At 38.7% G+C, this 24251-nt stretch overlaps 1 protein-coding gene across 1 annotated transcript in view; it reads left to right on the top strand.

Annotated features, from left to right (window-relative positions):
* Positions 1-24251, top strand: part of BCAS1 (brain enriched myelin associated protein 1) — a 46023-nt gene that overhangs the window by 1561 nt on the left and 20211 nt on the right. The window contains exons 3-8 of the mRNA XM_029085439.1: positions 7529-8112; positions 13030-13185; positions 13733-13777; positions 18581-18721; positions 21856-21891; positions 22236-22439. Coding sequence (XP_028941272.1) covers positions 7529-8112; positions 13030-13185; positions 13733-13777; positions 18581-18721; positions 21856-21891; positions 22236-22439 — 1166 coding nt within the window. The remainder of the gene's footprint in view (positions 1-7528; positions 8113-13029; positions 13186-13732; positions 13778-18580; positions 18722-21855; positions 21892-22235; positions 22440-24251) is intronic.

Consider the following 24251-nt stretch of genomic DNA (forward strand, 5'->3'; position numbering starts at 1 on the left):
GCTACATGAGTGAGCACGTAGCTAAAAATTGGCTCCAAAAAGTTTTGAAAAGTTATCTCTACATATTCATGGACAATTGCTCACACCCAGACATGTGTCTCTCTCCTCACCTTTTGGCACCTCATTAATTTCTCTTTCCACCTCTTGGCTTTGGAGCCTTCCTGAGCAGCGCTCATTTGGAGCAGCGCTGCTTCAGTTCACATCTCTGTGGATTCACCCATGTTAATTTTACTGGCCTTTTCCTTTCATTTGATTTCTTTGTTTTCAGCATACAATGAAAAACAGCAATTCTCTCCAAACTGTGTAAGGAAAGCAAATATTATTTTATATTTGTTGTTAAGAGGACCCTCTCAGCCTGTTACCTCCAGTTGAAAAATCTAAACTTAGACAAATATAATCAAAGACTGGTATGGAAATATGTAGATGGTACAGATTACAGTTCAGAATCTCTGTTCCATGGGTAATTTCCTAATGCCATCTAGCTCTAATAAGTCAGTTTAAACAGTTGCCTACTAGAAAATAAAAGCCTGTAGCTGTGTGTTTCTGCTGGTGTAAACCAACAGAGTTCTGGGAAGTAAATAAAAGCCAGATGATTTATACTGTCTGAAGACCTAGAAAATAAGTGTACATTTTGCTCTTAACATATAAAACGAAGCATATGGCATTGTTTTACTTAAGTCAATTACCTAATTAAACTGATTTAGTAATTACATTTAGCAAGCTGAAAAAATGACTGTCCTGTGTTGATATTACTTGTATTCTAACTTTATTACTGTTTAAAAAGCAGTTAAAATCAGTAGCTATTTAGATGCAACCAAAATCTCAGTGGTTTGTGTAATGTAATGAAGGCTTTTGTGAAATAAAAGTGCAAGTGCTGATTTAATGTTATTCTCATAGAAAATGTAGTCGATGGTATTTGTAAAAGGAAATAATGCAAGAAATAAAACTGTATTCTATTTCATGGTCATAAAGTGAGCACTTCTGGGGAAGACAAAAGAGCTGCAAAAAAGGCGAGCGAAGCAAGAGGATTTTATTAGCAGTGTTAGATGCATGTTTGTGGTCTTTGTCTTGTTAGTTTGCATTTCGGTGATTGCCAGTGATCTGACCATGTGCTGTGCATTAAACATTATAGTTGATAAATGAGTCTATGAAATCTATATCTGCTAATATAACGAAAAAAGAGTCCTGAGAGTTAACTCAATATGACCAAAGGAAGTAATGTTATTTGGAAGCGCCCCATCACCATCTGCTTCACATCTGGGTGAGCAGATTGGTGACTGGTTCCCAAAAAAAACAAACAGGCTGACAGATGTGTGGACTTGGAGATTCTTTCCATGACTTGCCTTTCCTGCTGTATTTATTCAGGGCTGCAGACATCGCACAGATTTAGCATTCACCTTCTACTCCTGTAATGCCATTTAAATAGTAATGGTGCCCTCACTGCTACTTCGTGACCTGTTGCTTTGCAAGCAAAAGGGTAGCAAAGCTGATCCTAACTTTTCATGGTGGTTTGTGTTGGCTTCTTTGAACTTCGAGTAACATAAGTACTTGGTAGACTACAGGCAAAGGGAAAAGTACCAGAACAGCTTAATATCTGAGATTTGCACTACATAAGGTAGAACTGTATCAGGGCAAAACAGGAAAAATTGTTTGTATATGGTTGGCGATTGTGTACAAATCTTCAAACCAGTAACCAGATTAATAATGCTCATAAACAGAAAGATCATACAAAAAATAAAAGTTCAGTAAAGATGCAACTCCTTTGTTCCAGAGGATGAGTCTGATTCAGGAAATTCTACTAGCTGGTATCTAACAGAAAAGGGTGCATTTCAATAACTCTGTGCCTGTGAAGTGTGAACACAATACATTTTAGCTATTCTTTTTTCTTAAAGAATAATCATTACTGTTACTGCTAGCTTCTCTATCCCTGTTCCCATTGACTTCAGTAAATCTGGAAGGTAAATAACAATGCTAGTTAGCTTAGTGAAACAGAATTCTTAGAGCAAAAATGTACTGTCAACTTTATTTACATGGAATAGTCAAGCAAGATTGCAAAAGAATATTAGTATGTTTTTTCTTAAAGAGGGGAAAGTGTCTTATTTTGGAATTCTCTAATGCTTTTGAAAACTCATTTAGTCTTATAACAACAGGTTTTGGGCACCTCCCACACAAACACAAGATACAATTGGAGATCTGAAAATTCTGCATCTACCTTTGCATTATGATACTGACTTTGTTGTAAACATTGGAAAGAAATTAACATACATATAAAAATAGGTCAGAAAGGTAAATTAGGAAATTCATTATTTTGTTGCTAGGCATTTAGATTTTTTAAACTTAGTATTTGCTACAGTAATTCATTCAGAGCTATTATGATCTGTCATGCTGGTCTATGCTGATGGACTTCTTAGTGCCAAATGTTGCCTTGTAGATCTTAATGTTTCCTTCATAGCCATTAAAATCAATTGTCTCCATGATTATCTGAAGTCCAGGGAAAAAGATAATGCTGTGGTTCTGTAATTAAATTGCTAAGCAAAATATCTATTTATAAGTGGCTTGTATTCAAAACAGTCTAAGATATTAAAACCATATTTGTAGCTAACTGCTTACTCAGTTCAGTTTCAAAAAAAAAAAAACCCTCCTGATTTTTTTTGTTCTATTGTCAAAAGCAACAATATCAGAAAACATTTTCTCATAGTATTTATTTTATGGCAAGTTCACACACTAGTGGTCTGTAGGAGGAGATGGCTAGGCTGAAGACCTTGCTAATTTAAGTTGTTCCTCATGTAACAGCTAAAAATGACATACCATGTGAAAGAGTCAGTAGGATAAATGGCAGGAGGTGAGAAGCAGCCAATGTAAGACATCACACAACCTTATTTTAGATGTTCCCTACATGTTAGTATTAGCCATGAGGTGCATATAACTGCTGAAACCAGGCTAGCAATCAAAGGCTGAGGAAAAGGAACAGGTTTTAAGAAGGCATCTGAAGGATACAACTTGGTCAATTTGAGCATCAAAATATATGCCTACCCGGTACATGGCTTAGGCTGCTGCCAGGAATTAAAAGAGAAGACTAAGCTTCGGAGAAAATAAGGTTATAGTGGAGGAGAGGGGAAGGCAACCTGGAGGTACTGGACAGAATTGCTTTTGGTCTGACTAGAAGGGAGTTTGACTGCCATCTGTTATGTTCACCAGACTGGAGTCTGATTATATTCATGCTGATTAGCAAAAGCAAATCAGCTGACAAATTTGGGCAGCCTTTTCATTTATGTCAGACTGGTGGCTCTGAACTTTCTTTAGTGTCAGTCACATCCTCAGGATTCTTGCCTGTGTCTACTGTTCTCTCTGGTCTAGTGCTGCACCCTGGTCCCAAGCAAACATGAATGAGCTGCTTCACTGCAGGCATTCTGCACTGATGCTTTCCGAGCTCTGCTGCCTGCCCATGGGGTTCTGGCTGCATTAGGTCCTGTACTGAACAGAAATAATTCCATACCTATATGATTGGTTTTGCAGCTCACATGGTCAACTTAAAGCCTGTGGTCACCTTAAGGCTTGGTCCGTTATAATCTTTTACTTAGTGGATCTGTGTATTAAAACCTGAGCACTCCCTTTTAAAATTCAGTGATAATGCTGCAGATTTGGTCCCCTTGTGTGTCAGCAAACATAGGGCTATTCTTCATCCTCAGCCTATGGAAGAGCTTAATGCTAAAGTCAAGGACATGAAAGGAAGGGGCAGAAAGGTTGTCAGCAATTACTTCTGAGTAGGGAAATGGTATTGACATAACACTGCATTAACTGTTACTCTTCTCCGTACAGTTTTTATTTTAAGTTAAAAAAAAAAAAAGTGGGTCTAACTAGAAAATTTCAGAAAAAAAAAATCCTTATTTTGAGTGTTCTTACATGTGGGTCTAACTAGCAAATTTCAGAAAAAAAAAAATCCTTATTTTGAGTGTTCTTACAGAAAAGGGACTTTGTGCAGCTATAGTATTGCCTGTTTTACATATCCCAGTGAAGTGAAGGGAAGGACAAATCTTTTGTAATGTGACTGTCTTTTGTTAAATACTTGAAAGGAAAATGTCTGTGTAGTAGAAGAATGAAATGCCATCTCACAACACTGCTGTAAATTGTATATTGATTTTTAGTTCCAGAGCACTAATTAATCTCATTGAGTGAGCAGCTTTAATCTACTTGCAGACCTGGCCTAAGATTGGGCAGTTTTGCTTCTATTCTTAATTCTACCTCTCGATTGTGGAATAATTTTGGAAAGAATGGCACTTCTGTGTCTCTTTAAAAACAAAAATATAATGTACTTTCAGCTCTGGTTTATAGCTGTCTATATGAGTATATGCAACAAATGGTGTGTATTTATTATCAAGGTTCTTACAGAGAAATGGCATAGTGGAAACCTCATGAGGGTACAGGGACTTAGAGTGCTCCAAAATAAATGTGACTTGAGAGGAGCAAGCAGTTAGGAGTTGTTTCCTGTCATGTGAGGTTCCAGTTCAAGTGCCAGTCAACTTGCTGACACAGACTAAGCTTTAATCAGGTAATTCAGAGAAATTGGAAGGAGATATCTGTGAAGACGCTTTCAAATCTTGTGACTATCATTGTGCATTTACAAGCAACTGTAGGGACTCTGGGTAAAAATTAAACCCTATGTGGAAACAAAGACTGAAACAAAATGTGTTGAGAGGTTGAACAGTGTTGTAAAAACTGCAACCATTTCACCCAAATACTGCAATTCAAAACTTTTCTCCTTGATGGTTTGCTGTGACTATGACATGAGTTGCTCCTCTGTTCAGCACACCACAGTAATGTCTCCTTGCTGGTGGTGGGATCTGCTTTGCCTGGTGCCTGTGTAGACTTTTCCTGAAACAGTTTGAACTGTTTTGATGTGAGATATGCTGCAGAGCTCATGTCAGTGATATGTTCCAGGTCTTTCATTCCTTCCATGATAATTAGAGATAAAAGGAGCTTGGTAGGTTCATGAGCTACTTTTTGTTTGGTTGGTTTTCATAATGATGAGCTTATATTCCTGTTTTTATACTAAAGACAGTTTTCCTGTGCTTCATTTATCTGTTACATAAAGCAGAAGTTCAGCAACTATTACAATTTTTTTCCAATGGATATTGCTTCTGCTTTCTTTAGATGGGGAAGGGTTTGCTTTGCTTTTTGCTTCCTGCCCAAGTTTCCAACTATAATTAGAATTTAGTGCTTCAGTTCTTTTTCATATAGTACTACATGAGGTTTAGGAAACTATAACTGATCCGTAGTGTCCCTGACTGAATAGCTGAATGGTTGGGTGAATAGCTAGTTACTTGTACCTCTTCAGTACATGTCAGTATGTTGAAATAGGTGCTCATGAAATATTACAGAAGAACATTACTGGCAAAGGATTCTTGCCAGTGTGAGTCATTTTCTTACATCAATAGTAACAGAGAAAATCCAGGGAAATAAATTTTCTCTACTAGAGTGCACACAAAGAAGTAAAAATCTATTTACCTGAACAGAACGGGTTGTACTGAGGTGCTCTGGCCACTCTGCAGGCTTGCATATGCCCAAATCACAATAAGAAAGCAAATGTCAGATTAAAAATATTAGAAGTAGAGAAGTAAGGAGCTGGCTTCCTGACAACTGGTAAGATGCTGACTGTTGTTGTGAATCCCTCTGCCACAGCTCTTGCTTTGTCAGCTGCTGCCTCTGCTGTTGGTGAGGATGACTTGGCTAAAGTCACTTGAGATCCATGCTGGTGTGCCAGCATGCTCCAGTGCTTCTCATCTCCCAGGTTTATGGAGGCTCCCACCTCCAGCCAACCCTAGGCTGCAAAACAATGGTCCAGTGAGCACCCTTGGCCACTGAGTTAAGGCCATGGGGAATGGGATGTCCAAACTGGATGCTGGGGCTCTGTTCAGCTTCTCCATTTGCCCAAGGATGTGACTGGGATCCCTGGGAACAGCTGTGGGAGAACAGTGTCAAATGGATACAAACATGTGTTATACGGTACCCACTGACACTTGTCTTGTTATGCAAAATCCTTAGGATGGGTGGAAAGTTGGGGTAATTCTTCTGTGAAAAGCTAAGAGTAGTTTTGAAAGCTGTGACCTAAAAATCTTCTGCTTTCCTTATCTTAAAAAAAGACTTTAAAAAAATGAAACTGAACACTGAAGATCTGCACTGTGGAAGACAGGCATTTTAGTCAGGCTTTGTTGGTATCTAGGGTTTTATTTCTGTTAAAGTAAAATGTGAAGGGCATAACATTGACTAGACTACTACATTTATAATTTGAAATAGTTTCAATTTTTTACTGAAACTGACAATTTAAAAATTCTAATTTAACAAATCAATTTGAGACTGTCAGTTTCTCACAGTTATAATTAAGTAGATCTAAATTCATCCTTGAAATCTGTGGTGACGACTGACAGGGAAATCAGATACATTCAAGTCAAAGTAGGGAATAGAAACTCAAGCTGAGGAGGAGCTGTACAGTTTACCTTTCTACAAGTCTCCTCTTGTTTACTGGGGTTTCACACCACATAATCTATGATTCAGTCTCCCATCCACAAAACAGATACAAGAATTTTTTAATTTTGTCTCATTTCTTCTGTAAAACAGGAGACTTCTCCTGTCTGCATATACACTATTAGGGATTTTCACCTCAGCTGCATTATCAAAGTGCATCTTAATATAAAATCATTAAATATATTTTTAAGGTGAAAGTCTTTTTCACATCTGAAGTGAGGTGGCCATGCATGCACATGAAGAGGAATTATTTGTGAGAATTTTGAGGGGTAGGAAATGTGATTAAGAGCCATATTGTTTGTGAGTAAAAAGAGTCAGAAACATAAGGATAAGAAACCTGGCTCAGATGTGATTTATAAGTATTCAAATCAGGCTTAAACTAACCTACAGACAACAGAGGCGAAGTGCAAGTAGAAACTGCACTATGGAGAGTAGACAGCAAGGCAAGGAACAGCTTTGGAAAAATGAATGAAATAAGTTATGACTGCAAAGCCCTGTGGGGAGCTTGGCCAGCCAGGAAACAAAATCAGTCCTTGCAGTTTCCATTTTATTCCTGTTTAGCTTTGACAGAGGAAAGTATAATATATTAATATATAACTTTGTCTCCAATCTTATTGGGGTTTTTTTTGCATATCACTTCTTTAATTTTAATTGGAAAGTAAAATATGCGGAGTGTGCCCACTGGGCTAAGTGGTCAAAAACCTGGGTTGTTGTCTGACTTTGCAAGCTGAGAGGGGACTGTGGGGAATGTAAAATTTGCACCAACTTCAGTGAAGAATGACAGGAAAGAAAATCAGATGGGCAAGTCTGATAGATGAGTGGCAACTTGTATTTAGCACAGGAAGACAATAGGGTCTCTAAACAAGCTGCACTCTGTGTGGTCCTCCCTGAGGCTCCATGTTTCAGAATTAGTTTATTAAAGAGCGAGGTCACCATGATTAATTGTACAACCAGTGTAACTTCTTTGCTGTGCTGGATAATTACTGTTTTATGCTTCTGTTTGTAGTGGATGCAAAGGCAAGTGTTGCACAGGATAATGTGGCCGTTTCTTCCCCGAAGACAATGGAGCAGAGCCCCGTTCCCGAGGCGGGCGGGCAGAGTCTCGGGAGCGCTGCCAGGAGAGCTCTGCCATCTGCTAAATCCCGCTCTGTCTTCGCGTTTTCATGGGCTGTACCAGGGCGTACTGAAGATCCAGCTACAGATTCATCAGTTGGATCAGCAAAACTTGATGTCAGCTCAGAGACACCCGGAGTGAACAAAGCAGCAAGTGACAGCGTTGAGGTTCCTGCGGCAGCTGCACGAGAGGAAGGAGCAGATAAAAACCTGACCCAGGCCCCGCCAGCAGCATTGCTTCATGACATCGATCTCACAGCATCTGTGACACCTGAGGGAGAGGATGCAGCCGCCTCAAAGCCAAAACAAGTAACTTTCTTTGACAGGATCTTCAAACTGGAGAAGGGAAAGGAAAGGAGTAAAACACAAATTGATACCCAGGAGGAAAGGCAGACTTCAGACCTTCCTGACGGGCTCACCACAGCGAAGGAGGCTACTGGATTACGGAGCACATCAAACAGCATCCCACAGGGGAAGGCAAGTGCTTGAATAGGAATATCCATTTCACTCTTAATGAAACCTCTTAGGAATATTAATAGTGCAGGAGAACTTAGTGTCATGATGGCTGTGTGAATGGATCAGTTTTGCTCTTAAAAATTATTACAGGTAATGACCCGAAGGGTTGGCTGAACAGAGTTGTATGGGAGAAGAACCTATGGTGGAGTGGTAATAGCTTTGATGTTTGCCTCATCACTAAATGCTGGCATCTGACCTAGGGTTTAAGCTCATTTGTATTTCTCTGAAAGGTTTGGGCAAGATAGTTGAGTTGATGCTCCAGTTGCCAGGATGATGAACAGCAGCTAGTTACAAATGAAAGCAAAAATACCTGAAAGTAAAATTGTTGCTTCTGTTTTTGGAGCTCGGCGTTTGACCCTGGATAGTTTTAAAGAAATTCTTTAGCACTTTTTTGCCATTCTTATAAATTAGTTGCTGCTCTTGACCAATAGCTACTTGATCCATACCCTACATATCAGAATAAGGCATATCACACAATAGCAATTTTTTTCAGTATTGGCTATTGTGATTTTTTTTTTTAGTCAAGGAAATGTAGTCCTTAGAATTGATTTTACAGGATGAGAATATAAGAATTAACTTACCTGAGAAAGCACACTAATTCAAAGAAATGAGCTGAAAACAGATGAGTTTAGATTTTACATGTCCCACAGTTTGATATTGGCAAATATATTATAGGATTAATTAATCAGGTAATTAACTACTGAAAAAGTCCTTCCCCTGGATGGGGATAAGTAGCCTAACTCTTACTAGTTCCACTGGAGAGGTGCCAGTATGTGTTACCTGGTGAACTAGCTCAAATCCTGTCCAATGTCAGGAACAGGAGGGAGAAACTAGCTGTACCACCTCCTCATCAGAATCTGTGTAAATGCCATTTTAGTAATAACTGCTTTTATCAGCCTCATTCAGGTTTTCAAATGCTGTATGATTGCTAATGTGTTGAACAGAGATGCTCACTGTGTACTGATGAAGATGCAGCTTGTCCCCAAACATCTCTTCAATTTCTGTTCTTCTACCTTATCCATCTTATGCTTCCTCTAATTGGAATATTACATTTCTTGTATAAACTTGTAAATTGAAATATTTTTCTGAAGATTAATTTGTAAGACTAACCAGTTGCATTTTTGACCACTGCCCTTCAAAAGTGGCACCCACCACTAGTATTTCAGACATCTATATGTGTGCATTGAAAGAGTCCGTAGTCTCAACTGAGCAGAATATCAAGTCATTCACTGCATAAACAGAAGGGGGTGAATAATTCAGAATAAATAATCTATTCAGTGCCTACTGGCACTTCTGTTTGTAGCTTATAAAACTGAAACTTTTCAACATTGTAAATTCCTGCAGATATTTTTGACTTGCACACAAAGAACTTTTGCCTGTGGCTCATAAGAATTGTTACTTTTAAAATCAGCTGCAAAATTTGTAATTTCCTATTTTGCTGTGATTGCAAACTACAGAGTGTGAAAGGTCACAGTTGTGCTGTTGAAGTAGTGCAGTGTGAAGCTCTCTATCATGAAATAGTAATCTGAAGTAGCTTTAACCAGCTTTAAACATTTGTTGGTCGTAAATAGTCATGTTGGGAAAGCTCAAGTAAACTAAATCTTAATCTGCTAGTTTGAACAGATACTAGATGCTCTGTTCATTCAGATCAAGCTTTTTTATGCCAATATGGCCTTATTCATTCTGAATTCTTATTCATTTTAATTTCTGTTCATGTCTTCATCTTACACCTATCCACATCCTGAAACTCATTAATGAGAATCATCTGGAAATCCCAGACAATCCTCAACTGGAGGTTATATGTGTAAGTGTTTGCAGGATCCCAGCCTACACATCAGCTTTTTGGTGCCTGAGGACCTGCCTGAGGACAGGTCTCCCATTTAACAGAACTGCATGTACATCTTTTACATGTCTGTTTAAAGCTGTACCACCAAAAACATTTGAGGACTCACAAAATCCAGGGTCAAGTTGCTGAGGGTAAATGACAGTGGCAGAACTGTGTCACAGGGAGAGTGAAATTTTAACCTTACCCTTGAATTTATGGACTGTAATTTTTGTCTTTGAGTATGAAAAAGAATGTAAGTTTGGGGAAGAGAGGCGTTAAGGACATTTTCTGGCAAAAATATATCCAGCTTACACTTCTTATATGTTGCAAAACTTGCTTTAACTCCATTTCTGAAGCAAAGGCTGTGGCTCTGCCTTGCAGCACACTTGCCCTCTGTTCCCTCTCAAGTTGCTAGTTCTCGCGTAGGACGGGAGAATGACCAAGTCTACTTTAACTGCTGTTACTGTAGTAACTACAAACTGTTACCAAGTAATTGTACTAAAAATCTAGATATTGCTGTCAGCAGTTTTGGTTTGGGGTTTTTTGGGGTGGATTATGACTTACAGTATCTGTGAAAGCTAAAAGCAAAGCAAAGTTTCCCTGAATTGAGTGCCAACACAAAACAAACAACATTGCTGGTAAGTAAGAGAGAGGCTCCACAGTTGTAGCTTAAGAGCTGCACAAACATTCTGTGTTTGGTGAACCACTCTTTATTTTTGTGGTCTACAAAACTACATTCAGAACACAGCATAATTAAAACAAGGACAGAATTCATGAATTCATGAAGCATTTACTATGTAAGCCAAAGAAAAGATAAATTATATGCCTGAAATGTTTCACTGAGCCATGATTCATACAAACAAAAGTGCTGGCAGGAATATATTCTTTTGATATGTTTTTCTAATGACTGAACTGAAACTACAGTCTAAGTATTTAAGGTGTTTATTGCCCTCAAATTTGGCTCCCCAAAGAAATGAATTGAACATTTACACAGTATCTGTTAACTTCTAATACTGACTGGCTACTTTTACTCCTAGAGTTTTCTTTCATTATTTGCCTCTGGGGCTTTGTGCAGCACATTATGCAATGAGTACTACTGGGGTTTTGTGATTTATTTTTTTTTTACTATGGCTCTGAAAATGTGATATTGTAGAAATCCATATTATCTCTCCATGATTTATATGTTGATGGCATGAGTTGGTTCTCCTTCCTACAGCAGTATTCCCACAAAATCACAAGCTGGATCATGGCACCTATCAAAGTCCAGATTTGAGTTGTATCTCTATAGTGAAGGGTAGCCTTGGCTTGGGCATCCCGGCGTAGGGTTCCTCATGCAGTAGTGGGTCATTATGGGGACCATGTGTGCTCTGCAAGTTGAAGTTCAGGGATTTTTGGATGGTTTTGTGCCTCAAGCTCTTTATGGTCTGCAATAGCTTTCACATCTGTAAGACAGTGTGGCTTTAGCAGGGAGATACCCTGGAACATCTGGTGCTGCCAGTGGTGGTACGTGTTGCCTCCACAGCTGTCCCAGGTGGCATCTGCTGCTGATAACAGCTGCATTAGCTCAGTGCTGAGCAAAAAGATCCCTTCATCCTAAACAGCACACAGCCCAGCAGCAGAGCTTGGACTTGTGTGTGTAAAAACTAGTCTGCTTATTTCTGTTTGGTAACATCATGTAGTGAAGAGCTTGATAGTGTCAAATTAAGCTAGTTTCATTTAGCAACGCATCTTCTGCATCTTGCTTCTTTGGATTCCTGCTTCGTGCCTTTGTTGCCCCTTTAATATCTGAAATAGAGCCAGCATTTTTCATATGACCAGAGCTCTTTAGATGGCATCCCTGGAAGCAGGGCTGCTGAAGCTGGCATGGCCACGCATGTTCTGCATGGGACATATTGTTCTTGGAGCCACTCTGACCTGTAACTGGCAGCTGGACAAAGTAGCGTGTTAGACCCTTGCAAACAACTTCTGAATAGCTTGTTGAAGCACTCTGAACTACTGTGCTGTGTTTCTTCCTGGGTAAACTTGGAAAATGGTGGGTGGGGAATTAAAGAAGTCTGTTCTTGCAAATAAACCTCGTGTATTTTAACTCCTTAAATGCTGCATGGAGACCAGCTGCTCCATGCTCATTTTTCTTGATGCCAAATTAGCTCTCTGAAGTTTTAACTCCTTTATGCACCTCTAGTTTGCTCCTTCATTTAGCCACCTACAGAAATGTATGTCCTCTGCAAAACCTATACAAATATTTTTAAACCTCCTGGTACACAGAAAGGTTCTCAAGAGTACAATTTAAAATTTTCCTATTAAAAATGGTTCAAAGCAAAAGTGGCCAGTATTGCAGGCAAATTCAGTGTAAAAGGGAGCCAAGCTCTCCAAAACTGGCCTAAGAGGAGAGGTGTTTGGGTTTGGTTTTTTTTTAAAAAACCAAACAGACCCTTGGTTGGGTGTCTAAACAGAAACTGAGTAACTTAAGAATATTACATACTTACAAATGCTGGAGCACTGGAAAACTATTTTTAGACTCTGGGAACTGTAATTCCAGGAAGAGAGGAGGCAGCTCCATCTGACTTGGAAGAATTACTTTGGGTTGTTGCTTTTTTCATTCTTTAGTCTGTACTGTATTTGTGTTTTCTAGATAAAAAAAATATTTCTGGAATTGCAGAATACAGAGTATCGGAAGCGACCTTTGTGTGGTACAATCGGACACTGAGCCATCAAAGGCCAAAATCTCAGCGTTTGTTCCTATTAACAAGTTCAGCCTTGGAAAGAGAAAAGCAGTGTTGTTTGGGATGCTGCATGCAACTTTACTTGTATTTGTTATACTTGGTAGCTGAGAACAATGTTCCTCCAACCAGTGGCGAATGCTGAATATATTAGAAAAGAGGGGAAAGATGTATAAATGCTTGATTGTTCTGAATACGTAGGCTGGAGAACTATGTTTGGAATTAGGGTTGTGACTCTCAGAGCAACATAATGCAAGTCACAAATGTTACTTTTGCATTCCACTGGAAATTAAGCAAGCTAGAACCGAGGAAACTCTGCCCCCTTATTTTTAGGAGATAGATGACTGCAACCGAAAAGACCTACGGCAGGACTCAGCAGGTGTCAACAGTCTCACTGCTGAGCAACCTGAAAAGGCAGAGGTAAACCAAGACAACCCTCAACCAGCTACTGCAGTAGACAACTCCGTCATGAGTTTCCTTAAAACACTGGTAAGGTTTTGCCTTTTCTTTTCATCTCTAGGCTATGCTTTAAATTGCTTATAAAAATCCCATGTAGACATGTGGAACTAAACGTAGCATGTTGGCTGTCACGGGCACTGGGAAGTAATGAAGCCAAACGGATGCCTTGGCAAATTGCTTGAGAGTGATAGAGATGTGTAGGTATAGTGCAGTCAAATGATGATGACCTACTACGGAAACTTCCTCTTCTGCACAGGTACTTGTAGACCTGGAGATATTTAACTGTCTTAAGGACTTTCTGCATGATGAAACTTTATTTTGTAATATTGATAAATGTTCACGTTTATGGATTAATTGGATGCATAAACTTTAATATCTTTAGTCCAAATATTATTCATTTTAGCCATTGTCTTTTAAGTTGTCCTCAAGAAACACATTATAAATTTTCCCACATGGGGAGGAAAGATATATCTGTATTTCTTTCACCTTTGTGCTAGAAAAAACTGCTAATTTCAAAAAGATCTTCTGAAAGACTGAGTTGGGTGTGACTATTTGTTTTTTCTCAAATATATTTAAGGTCTCCCCAGGCAAAGCTGAAGCCAAAACTGATTCAGAAGAAAAGGTAGGTAGATTCCTCATTCTGTCATTGATCACTAGAGGTTTTTTGACATGGGTATTTCCTTTTCATTGTTGTTTTTTTCAATTGATATTATCATTTGAAGTAATTAAAAATATTTTTCCTCTGTATAAATTTGAAAGGAAGCTGAGCATAAACAGTGCAATTCTTCATATCATACATTACAATCAAGATCTGAACTGTAGCATTTCTTGCAAGATTGATAATGACCTAGTAATGCTTTTGGTTGTTACTCTGACTTGTCCTTGATCTAAAACCACACGTCCCTGCAGTGAAATCCTCCTGAGTCCACAGAAAACTCCATTTGCTCATAGAGCTGTGCAAAGCTTCTGGTTTTTTTCATTTCCAGTTGTTTCCTTTATCTCTCTCACCTGCTGGAGCTGCCATGTCCTGGTGGGGAGGACACATGAGGTCCCCCTGACTGTGGCAGCCCTGTGGTTGGGTGGGCAGGGTGGAGGCAGGAGCCTGCTCCCCCCAATCTTGCCCTGTGGTGCTTCCACAGCTACTGCTGGGTCCTGCCTTGGGGTGCAGGAGGATGGGCAAAGATCAGCTTCCCACTGAAATCAATAAAAAGCAGAAGGAGATCCCAGCACTTCCTTTCTGGGACTCTTCTGGCTGGAGCACCTCTGTATGGACTGTGCTGCAGTCAGATCTGATGTGTTGATCCTATGCAGCAGCTAAAACCTCAGGAAGATGATCATAGAATCATAGAATTGTTTTGGTTGGAAAAGCTCTTTAAGATCATAGAGTCCAACCATAAACCTAACACTGCCAAGTCCACCAGTAAACCATGTCCCTAAGCACCACATCTACATGTCTTGCAAATACCTCCAGGGATGGTGACTCCACCATTGCTCTGAGCAGCCTGATGAAGTTGTGCTGGGCAGGACTGGGACTTGCAGGGAGAGCTGTACTACCCTGACTGCTCTGAATGCTTCACTTTAGGTGCAGAGATGAGGATCAGGAGTTGCTTTAAGTGGGGTGACTAAAATACTCAAGTGTGTGTGTGTGATGTTCCCACCAGGACCTGAAATCTGTATTGGCTGGACAGGTACAGAATCAGTCTGAGAAATGCTCCTCTGTGTTAATGGGCAGATGTGACTCCTTTCCTTTTAGCAAACCATTTGTTCTTGGCTTCCACTGGCAAGAGGAAACTTGGGTTTAGTATCCATGAGCACTGATGGTCCTTTATATGTGAATTCAGACAAGCTTCTTTATCTTTTATTTGTTTTTAGAGACATCAAAAATATCCAATTGATCTAATGTATTAGACATTAAAGGAGAAAAAAAACAATGGGGAAAAATATAAACTGTAAAATATTTAAGTTGAAAACAATCTTTTAAAATGGAAAAAAGTAGATGTTCAAAGAATCCTTTCCCCTTTTTTCCTGCTAAGTTAGTGCCAAAACTTGCAATAGTTTCAACAGAAGCAGAACTGAGATGATTTGTATTAAGCTACTTTCTATCTTCTGGTGTTGTAGTGGCCTACAGGCACATCACTGTCTGAATAACTGGGAATTTCCAGATTAAATGTCTTTACATGTTATGACTATAAAACTAAAGCTTTTCTTGCAGTGTCTGTGATAAAATTTAATTAATGCATAAAGAATAAAACCCAGTTTTAGACCACACAACTATTATATAACCAAAATCACAATTGGCATCAACATTTTTGTTTTCATCCCTTTTTTTAATCCTTTTTGCCCAATTCAATTTTTATATAGCCTGGTACTAAGATGGTGAATTCAGTCTTTCCAGAAAGCCTGGTGAGTACATGGGGGATACACATCACTTCCTGATTATAGACCAATAAATCTGGAAATCATCAACCAGGACATCCAGAAGCTGCAGCTATCAAATTGCACTGTTTCAGTGAGACCTGTAGCTCTTTCAACAACTTCTGAAAAATCCAGTTGTTCAGTCCTGTTTGTGTACCTGACTTCATCAAACGCACCCATGTGCTTCTAGAGCAGGTGACTGGTGCGGGCGTACTGTAATTTGGAAACAAATATGCTGTTTGGGTTTGGTTTGCTATCACACCTGTGAGGGTAAACAAATCCAGATGATCAGCAGGATATGCAAACTCATTATACAGAGGTTAAATGGGAGTTGGTTTTTATGAAGAATTCCTTTATCTTCACTAGTGTTTTCCTGTTACAAAGAATGACACTTTCACTATTTTAAAGGAAAAAAATATGGTAAAAAGGTTAACTGCCATAAAGAAAAGCTGCAGATGTTACCACTGATACATGTAATTAAATAATGGCCATTTTTCCCCTGAGAATAACTTCTGTTTTCATGGTAAAGGTATGTTCTTAAGTGAAGCTTTCCCCTTCGTGCAGTCTGAGCCTCTCCTGAGTGCCGTGGGGCTTTTATGTTGTTTGGTTGGCACAGTCATCATTGTGTCTTTGACCTGGTTGCACTTAAATCTTGGCTGCTCGTGCACCCTCTTAGTAGGAGTTTCATCACATGAGGGCTGATCCGTTCCCAGTGTCTCCTGGCAGTGCTCTCCCATGGCTAAGAGGACAGTCAAGCTTTCTCATAAACACCTACAGCCCACTTCAGCTTTGAATAGCAAAGCAGGGCAGTGTACTCCCTCATGCTGAAACAGAGGTGTGCAGCATCAGCCAAGCTGAACTCGGTATGTTTGTAGCCACATGCTGTCATCAGCAATGCCTCCGGCTTTAATCAGCTGGCTAAAGGCATGTGTGCTTTCAGCAGCCTGGGCACACCCTCAATGGTTGTCATTTCATCCGTGTAAACACAAGAGTTTAAGGTGAGTTGAGTCATACTTCCTTGGATTAGTTGATCCTTTGCAAGTTTATACTAACCAACACGGCATTCAGATCAGATCTGCCCCAGATCATCTCTTAGACCCTTCCATAGCAGATCCTGACTTGTTCCTGCATCACTGCATGTTTGGGAATACTGGGAATGGCACAGAGTACAGCATGGAAAACTGGCCAATTTTGATGTGACTGGCCACAGGCTCTTTGTAGTACAAAGCCTTTTGTGGGAAGGACTTTGTAATTGCACTGAATGAAACAATCTTGAGATCAAGATCTCTACTCAGATTTGTTACATGCTATTCTTTGGACATTTCCTCCTACCCTATTAGTTGTGGTCAACCACAGTCCTTGATAGTTCCCGTTGTAAATACTGTAGGCTGCATCTTTGGAGTTTGGGTCTCCATATTTCCATAGTTCCTAGAAAATTGTCAGCTCATTTTGAAGCTTTTTACTAAGTTGGGAGCTTTTATTTTTATCTTGTTCAATGTAAAAGAAAACTGAACAAAGATTGTAAGGCTAATTACACAGAGGGTGAACACTTGAGTGAGTTTTCATTTAAATATAACTTTAAAAGTTTGTGTTTCTTCACTATATATTGGTCTGATTCTTAATTAAATCGGGAACTAAATTGCTTAAGGGGGAATGAAATCCAGAATACTAGCAAGTAGTAAGTAAAAGAAATATGTTCTCCTTTATACTAGGTAATCAAGGGATCTTACTGCTTTAAAATCTGACACTGAGATATTGAAGAGTGAAGAATGCAGCCCCATGTTATTTGTAATTAGTTGTATTATGGGTATACATACAGGGCAGTCACCGTAGAACATTCTCGTGTTGACTTGTTTGCATGTTGAAGCTCAGTAAAACAACCTTGGAAACTTATGGCTTTGTGTCCCCCTCTGTTTTTGTTATTGAAAAGGTGAAAATGATGGGGAGAGAAGGAAAAAATCTTACTGTTCCTAACAGGGAAACTTAGGTTTTTTTCTTCCACTGATAAATCCAGAGGGTTGTGTTGAAGATTGGTGGGGAAGAAACTTGAAGAGAGAAATTTTGAAGATGTTCTTGAATTTGGACATGTGTTTTTTCAATGCTGTGGAAAGTTTAAATGGAACATTTTAGCAAATTTCATGCAAATTTTCCCAAGACTTTTCTACAAGTCATGTATTTGAACAGGCCTACCTCTACACTATGCAGGGTAACTTATTCTGCATTGAGCTGCATGCAGTCTTTTAAGAATACCCTGATACTGCTTTTTGCATCTAGATATCAATATTTTTTCTTTAATTTACATCCCTTTGTAGTTGATTTTTTCAGTGTACTGTCCAGATTTTGAGCGACCCAGGCTCTGATGTCAGTGGGCAATGATTCCCAAAACAAGAGCCTTCTGCAGACGTTTACAATGGAATGAAAAGGCAGCAATGCTTTCTGATTCAATGTTTTTAGTATCAGTCTATCATTAATATTTTTCTAATAGTTTTATTTCTAACTTATTTCATGAACATTAGGGCAAATTTGGAATATTTTATGTACCATATATCATGAATATTCATACTACCCTTTTCCTAAATAATGCATTATGCAAAACATTTTAAAGTCTCTATAATACTACAATAAAAAGAATTAAGGCATTTTCAAAGATTTATATGTCTGCCTATTCTAAACTTATAAATCCCAAATTCAGTTTGTTACTCATGAATTTGAAATACAGAAGTCTCAGTCTTTGAGATTTGTATCTAAACTGCATGAAGAATTTGCAGGGGAAAATTGTGGGTTAGTTTTGAGACAGGATTGCCCTAGCTTTTATATTTATTTCCATACTCACGTGAAAGAAAGTCCAAGGAAAACTGAGTAATCACTCAGAAGAAAACATAATTTGTTGTCTAGGGGGAAAAAGGAAATGTTTGTTTTGAATACTACATGTGTGAGTGTTTGGATGTTTTTCATGAATTAAATAAGAACTTTGCAGTATGTACTGAACTTTGAATGCTGTTGTACAAAGGGATCGAAAGCAGAAAAAGGCCATGGTGGGCAACCTGCTCTGAAGACAGCTGCGGAATCCCAAACTAAAGGAGCCAAGAAAAAGAAGGCAGAGAGTCCCAAACTAGGACACAGTACATTTAGTAAACTCTTTAGGCATAAGGTCTGTATGAAACTCTAGCAAGAGCAGAACCCTGAGCAGTAACAGATGGCTCCTGTCACAGAGAGAAGTTATTTAATTGGTAATTGAAATAAGCATCTGGCCAAATGTGTGGTGCTGCAAAAACTACTGGTGTGAGCACTTGTGCTGTGCATTGTGGAAACAATCTTCATCTGCAATGTTCCTCTTGTTATACCATCTGTGAATTCAGGATTCTGAAACAATTCCTCTAACCTTCCCTGCTACGTGCTTCCCAGTTACTTACTAACACTGCCTAAACTTCCCTGGCCACTTAAAATAACAATAAAATAAAAGGTACTGACAAACAGTGAGTTATACAGATATGAACAGTGCCTGCAATTGTAGGACAGGTTTAAGAGCTCAGTTTAACTATAATTAAGGCTTTATGATCCACATTGCCTTAACATGCATTGTCAGGTGGTTAAAATTGGTGAAGCGGTGAACTGGGGCATCTGATCTGGCACAGCAAAGGTTGGAACATTGACTTTCCTTTGGAAATAGTTACTTTTCACTGAAAACAAGAAAAGTAATTGTTAATTGAATTCAAAGTTTAGTTTGGATGGAAAAAGTTTGGTTTTCAAGGATGCTTTAAAGTTGTAAAAAATACCTACTTTTTGTGCAAATGGTGGTTTTAGGCTACATTAGCTTTTTTCAGTGATTTTTTTTTACAATAACTTTTAATCAGCTTTGCTGTTGAGTTCTATATTTGGGCATTTCTGCATTCTCTGAAGAAGATATTCTGCCATGATGTTCTGTGGCAGGGAAGTGGAGAATTGTAGCTTTTTATCCCAAAGAATGAAGAAGCAGAGACCCTTCCACTGGGGGAGGAAAGTAATTAATATTTAATGCTCACTCAAAACACCCACATGGAATTTCTGGTGAGTAGGGGGCTTTATAATCAAGGGCACAAGGCAAAGGGAGTTCTTTAAAATATCTTTCAAAACAAAAGTGTTCTTTCCACTGTCTCATTTTTGAGATAAAAATGTCATCTGCATCTTACTGAAGGAATAATAGTATTCCCAGTTTTAAGCTGGCAGCAAGAACTGTAGACTTAAAGTTAAGATCTCATTTTGTATATGCTACATTGATAGCTAATATTTTTTGTATTTAATAGTTAAAATAATAATTAATTACATAATGAATTAGGGCTTCCTGGTAAAAAAAAAAACCCATACCTGGCAAGTATCTTTTAAGGTTCTAAGTACTCTTCTATAATGGTTCAAAATCTCGCAAAGAGTTGTTGGGAGAAATGATTGGTTTTCATAGCGCTGTTTGAGAGCATTTTAAAGACTTTTGGTCTGGAATGAAAGCAGTTATCTTGAAGGAATGCATCAGCACTGAATTTTTACGCCAGTAAAATCTGTCTTATAAAATGCCATTACTTTTTAAGTAGCTTTTTCTTGTTTCTAAGCTTATTTTCACAGCTTTTGTTCCACATATAAAATACAGAAGCAATTAGTGGGATATCATTTATGATGTATTGAGAACAAAGGTAATGGATTAAAATGGTGCCTATAGTTTGCTTGTAAGGCTGATTGAAAGTGGAAATTCAAATCATGGCAGTGATGTGACAGGCAAGCCCTGAAGTTATCACCTCTAGTAAGAAAAAAGTTCTGTTTATCTCCCTTCATTTGAAATGCCTTAGCAGGATGTGTCAACTAGATTAATAGGTAATTAATTCCTTTATTTGAAATGATAATTTTAATATATGTACTAATATTTAAGCACTTCACTCTCTTTTGAAATTCATACTCTACAATTCTTCCAAAATGCACTTCTCAGTACTTTAGTTAAGAAAAATATTTACTATTAGATTAGCAAACATTGTTTTTCAGTGTCCTGTGTTTACATAAATACTAAATTTAAAGCAACTTATTAAAGTTGTTTTCAAACAGCAATGTGCATCTTAATAAATCTGTAACACAAGCTGATGCGATGGGATTTGGCTGTTTGACCTCAAAGACTGAGTTTGACAGCTGGGTCCCTGTCAGTTCTTTTATTCCCATCCACATGTATTTACCTTGCATGCCAGTTTTGCAGAATAACTGTACTGATTTGTGGGAATTTGACTTGGAAGGGTTAATCACTTATTTTTAACATTACTCCTGAAGCCAGCTCATGGCATTACATTACTTTTTACCACTTGCTCTGTATCTTGTTCATTAGAGCTAACAACAAAAAAGTTCTTGGCTCCTGCAAAATACCTCTCACCTATTGTTTCAAGAAATCTGCAAAGCATGTGGCAGGCTGCCCAAACCCAGGGGTGCTGGGCTCCTGTTTGAGTTTGCAGCTTGCTTCTCTTTGTACAGCTCAGATAATCAAACTAAGCTGGATGTTAGGATCAATAGATACTGATAGGTATCACTGGCCAGAAAGGAGTTTAACAAACTGGATCCCTCCTGGCTTTGTGTATTTTGATGAAACCAGGAGATCTGTCACTGAATTACTTTTTTACAAAAAAGTAAATCCCACCTAATACATAAAAATGTGGGTGGATGGACTAAACCCACCCCCAGCACCTGCAGAGCTTTTCTTTGTAGAGCTGCAACGCCTGCTTCTAAGTTATAAAGCCACTGCTGTTCTGTGCCCTTCGTTTCCAGGCAGTCATCTGCCTGTGTTTTGTATCCCAGAAAGCAAAGCCTCCTGCTTTGAAGGTGATGTTAGCATGTCCCTGACTGGTATGCAATTCCCCAATGGAAAAGACCCAGCTCTGGCTTGTACATGGGCACTGAAAGTTGCATGTGCAGACCCAGCTCAGAAAAAAACTCTGCTAATATCTTAAAGCCCCGTGTACTCTCTTACCTGAAGAAACTGGGAATGTGTATGTAAATGCACGTATTTTTAAAGAATGGTAAGCACAGTAGTATGAGTACAAAGCAATTTGACAGAAGGCTGCAATGCTTCTGCAGGTAGAGGGATGGGAGCTGGAGCTGGTAGCCCCTTCAGGCAGCCTCGCCTCTGCCAGAGATCAGTTTCCATGGTTGCAGGAGCCAGGACTTGCACAAACATTCACTAAAAATAAAATAATTTGTGACACAGACAATTCCTGAACTGTGTAACTGTGAGCAGTGATGTTGCCAGAGACAGACTTGTCTTTGTGTTTTGTTTCCCTTCAGGCTGCAAAAGAGACCCAACAGACAACTAATACCAAAGTGAGTAGGATGACTCAAGTTATCTGTATGAATAACACAGTCAAAGGGTAATTATTCTCGCTGTCGTTTTCAGTCTCAAATACATTGTTTTAATTTCTTAATCAATTAATCATCTCTGTTATGAAGGGTGGGTTGCTATGTAATTTGCTTTCTCTGTTGAAGACATTACTTCATTTGAAAGGATGAGGATGCAGCTCACAAGCTGCACCTTGTTGCTTGGTGTGTCCTGTGCAATGGTCATCCAATGTACACTCACCTCTTGTACCAGCTGATGCCTGAACATGCTGCGAGTATCTTGTCCTTCACACATTTCTAATAGCCCATGTGTTCATGTTTCTTTCTAGAGCACTGAACAGCAGCTTGTTACCTCTGTAAAATCAGACAAAAATGTTCCCTCCTCTCAAGAGCCGCAGACAACAAAGCAGAATACAAAAGCCCCCGAGCCTGCAGCCCAACAGCAGGCAGCAGCCACCGAAGCCCCCAAAGAGGTGACAAAGGAGAAAACGTCATCCACTCCTATGCCACTGAGCAAGCTCTTTTGGAAAAAGGTACATCTGGATTTCAGAGCTGGTCTATCCCACAGCTCCATCCTCACCAGTGTCTAGAGTTATTGCTAAGCACAGTTAAAGTGGTCAGTTCTGCAGAGTTGAGCATGTCCCACATGCAAAATGCATGAGGGGCATAAATGATATGTGCAGTTACAAATATGTACTTGAGCTTTCACATACACACGTGGCTAATAATGGCAGTTAGACTCCTATAGAAGAATCTCACAAAATCTGTATTCTTTTAAAACTGTATGTACTAATTTTTGAATGATACCATGGAAGAAGGAATATTATTCTGTCAATTCAACAAGCTTGTTAAAAACCCTACAGAGATTACAGTATTCCTTACCAAATTATATCATTAGTAGAGATACAGCTATAAAAACACATTTTGTTTTTATGAGAACTGTTTAATTTAGTTCTAAACATCTGAAAACCTGGAGTCTGGTGGGTTTATTCTTACTCAGAAAATGTTTCATAGCAGAGTGGATCAGTCTTTAAGTTTGGGGTTTGAGATGGATTGCTTGGGAAGATGTATTTTTCCTCAGATTAAATAACAATTTTAACTAAAATTAGGACTAACTTTGAAAACGTGGTTCCTGTTTCCATGATCCTCAGTGGTTTATAAGCTGAAGGCTTATTCTTTTCTCATCTCATTTAAGAGAAGAGCTGTATTAAACTTTACTGAATCACTATATGTTAATAACTGCTTTTCTGGGCTTCTGTTCAAGTTCAAATCCCAGAAATGAACTGCTTCCAAACACACAGATGCTGCCTGAGTGCTGAGCCCTGCAGCTTCTTTAGCTCTATTTTCCCATACTGGGCAGTGATACTGGAGATACAGTTTGGGTATGTTATATTAAAAAAAAAAAAAAAAAAGAGGTGTTAAGATATTTACAGAGTCAACATGCTTGAAAACAATCTAAGTTTGAAATATTTGTTACTTGGGACTTAATTTCCTGTGGAGCTGGGTGAATCAGGTACTTAGAATGAAAGTTGAAGAAGGAGAGGGAGGGGGTTTTTTTATATAGTTGTTATTGCTACGGACACCTCCTCTGTCTGAGTAGTCTGGCTTATTTGAAAAGAGAGATGGGAAGCAGGATGTATGCTGAACATCAGGATGAAATAAGGAAAAAAAAAAGGCCTTCTGGCAGACAGTTGTAGGCAGTTTCAGTGCAAAACTGAGAGTAATAAACTTGAAGTTCATTGTTTTCATAATGAAGTAATAAGGCCTTTTGTGTATTTGAGAAAGAATGAAAAATCTCATAAGAAGGGAAAGTTTTCTTTCAGAAAAAGTGAAAAATTTGATCCTAAGGAGTTTTTTAAAAAAATCTGCCTGCTTGAGCATTGAGTCCTCACCTATAAAAGGCTGATGTTGCTTTACTGGATTTTCTTGACAGAGAATAATATTATATTTCCTTTGATGAAGACCTTGGTGACCCAGTCAGCTTGAAGCTTTAAAAAAAAGGATAGATTTTTTTTTTTAAAAAGTCCTTAGACTACAGGTTAGCCTCAAACTCAGCTTGGTTTGAGGATTCTGTCTTTTTTTTTTTTTTCCCCGCAGTGATTTTATCTTTCTTTTTGGCACCCTTAATGTACTGCCCTTTTGCTAGGATAGAAAATAAAAGCTAGAAACTGTTCCAAATAGGTTTATAATTCAGTCATGTGTAGTTTTTCCTTTTGAACTAAAAAATAGCAACCACAACACTCAATACATCCAGGATTCAGATCCAGCTTCTCCCTTTCCAGGCAGTCTTTCAAATATCTATCTTCTGATGAGCTTTCACTTCAAAGTACAGCTAATGAAGTGCC

This window comes from Antrostomus carolinensis, unplaced genomic scaffold (assembly GCF_000700745.2).
Source record: "Antrostomus carolinensis isolate BGI_N321 unplaced genomic scaffold, ASM70074v2 scaffold11780, whole genome shotgun sequence".
Lineage (NCBI taxonomy): Eukaryota > Metazoa > Chordata > Aves > Caprimulgiformes > Caprimulgidae > Antrostomus > Antrostomus carolinensis.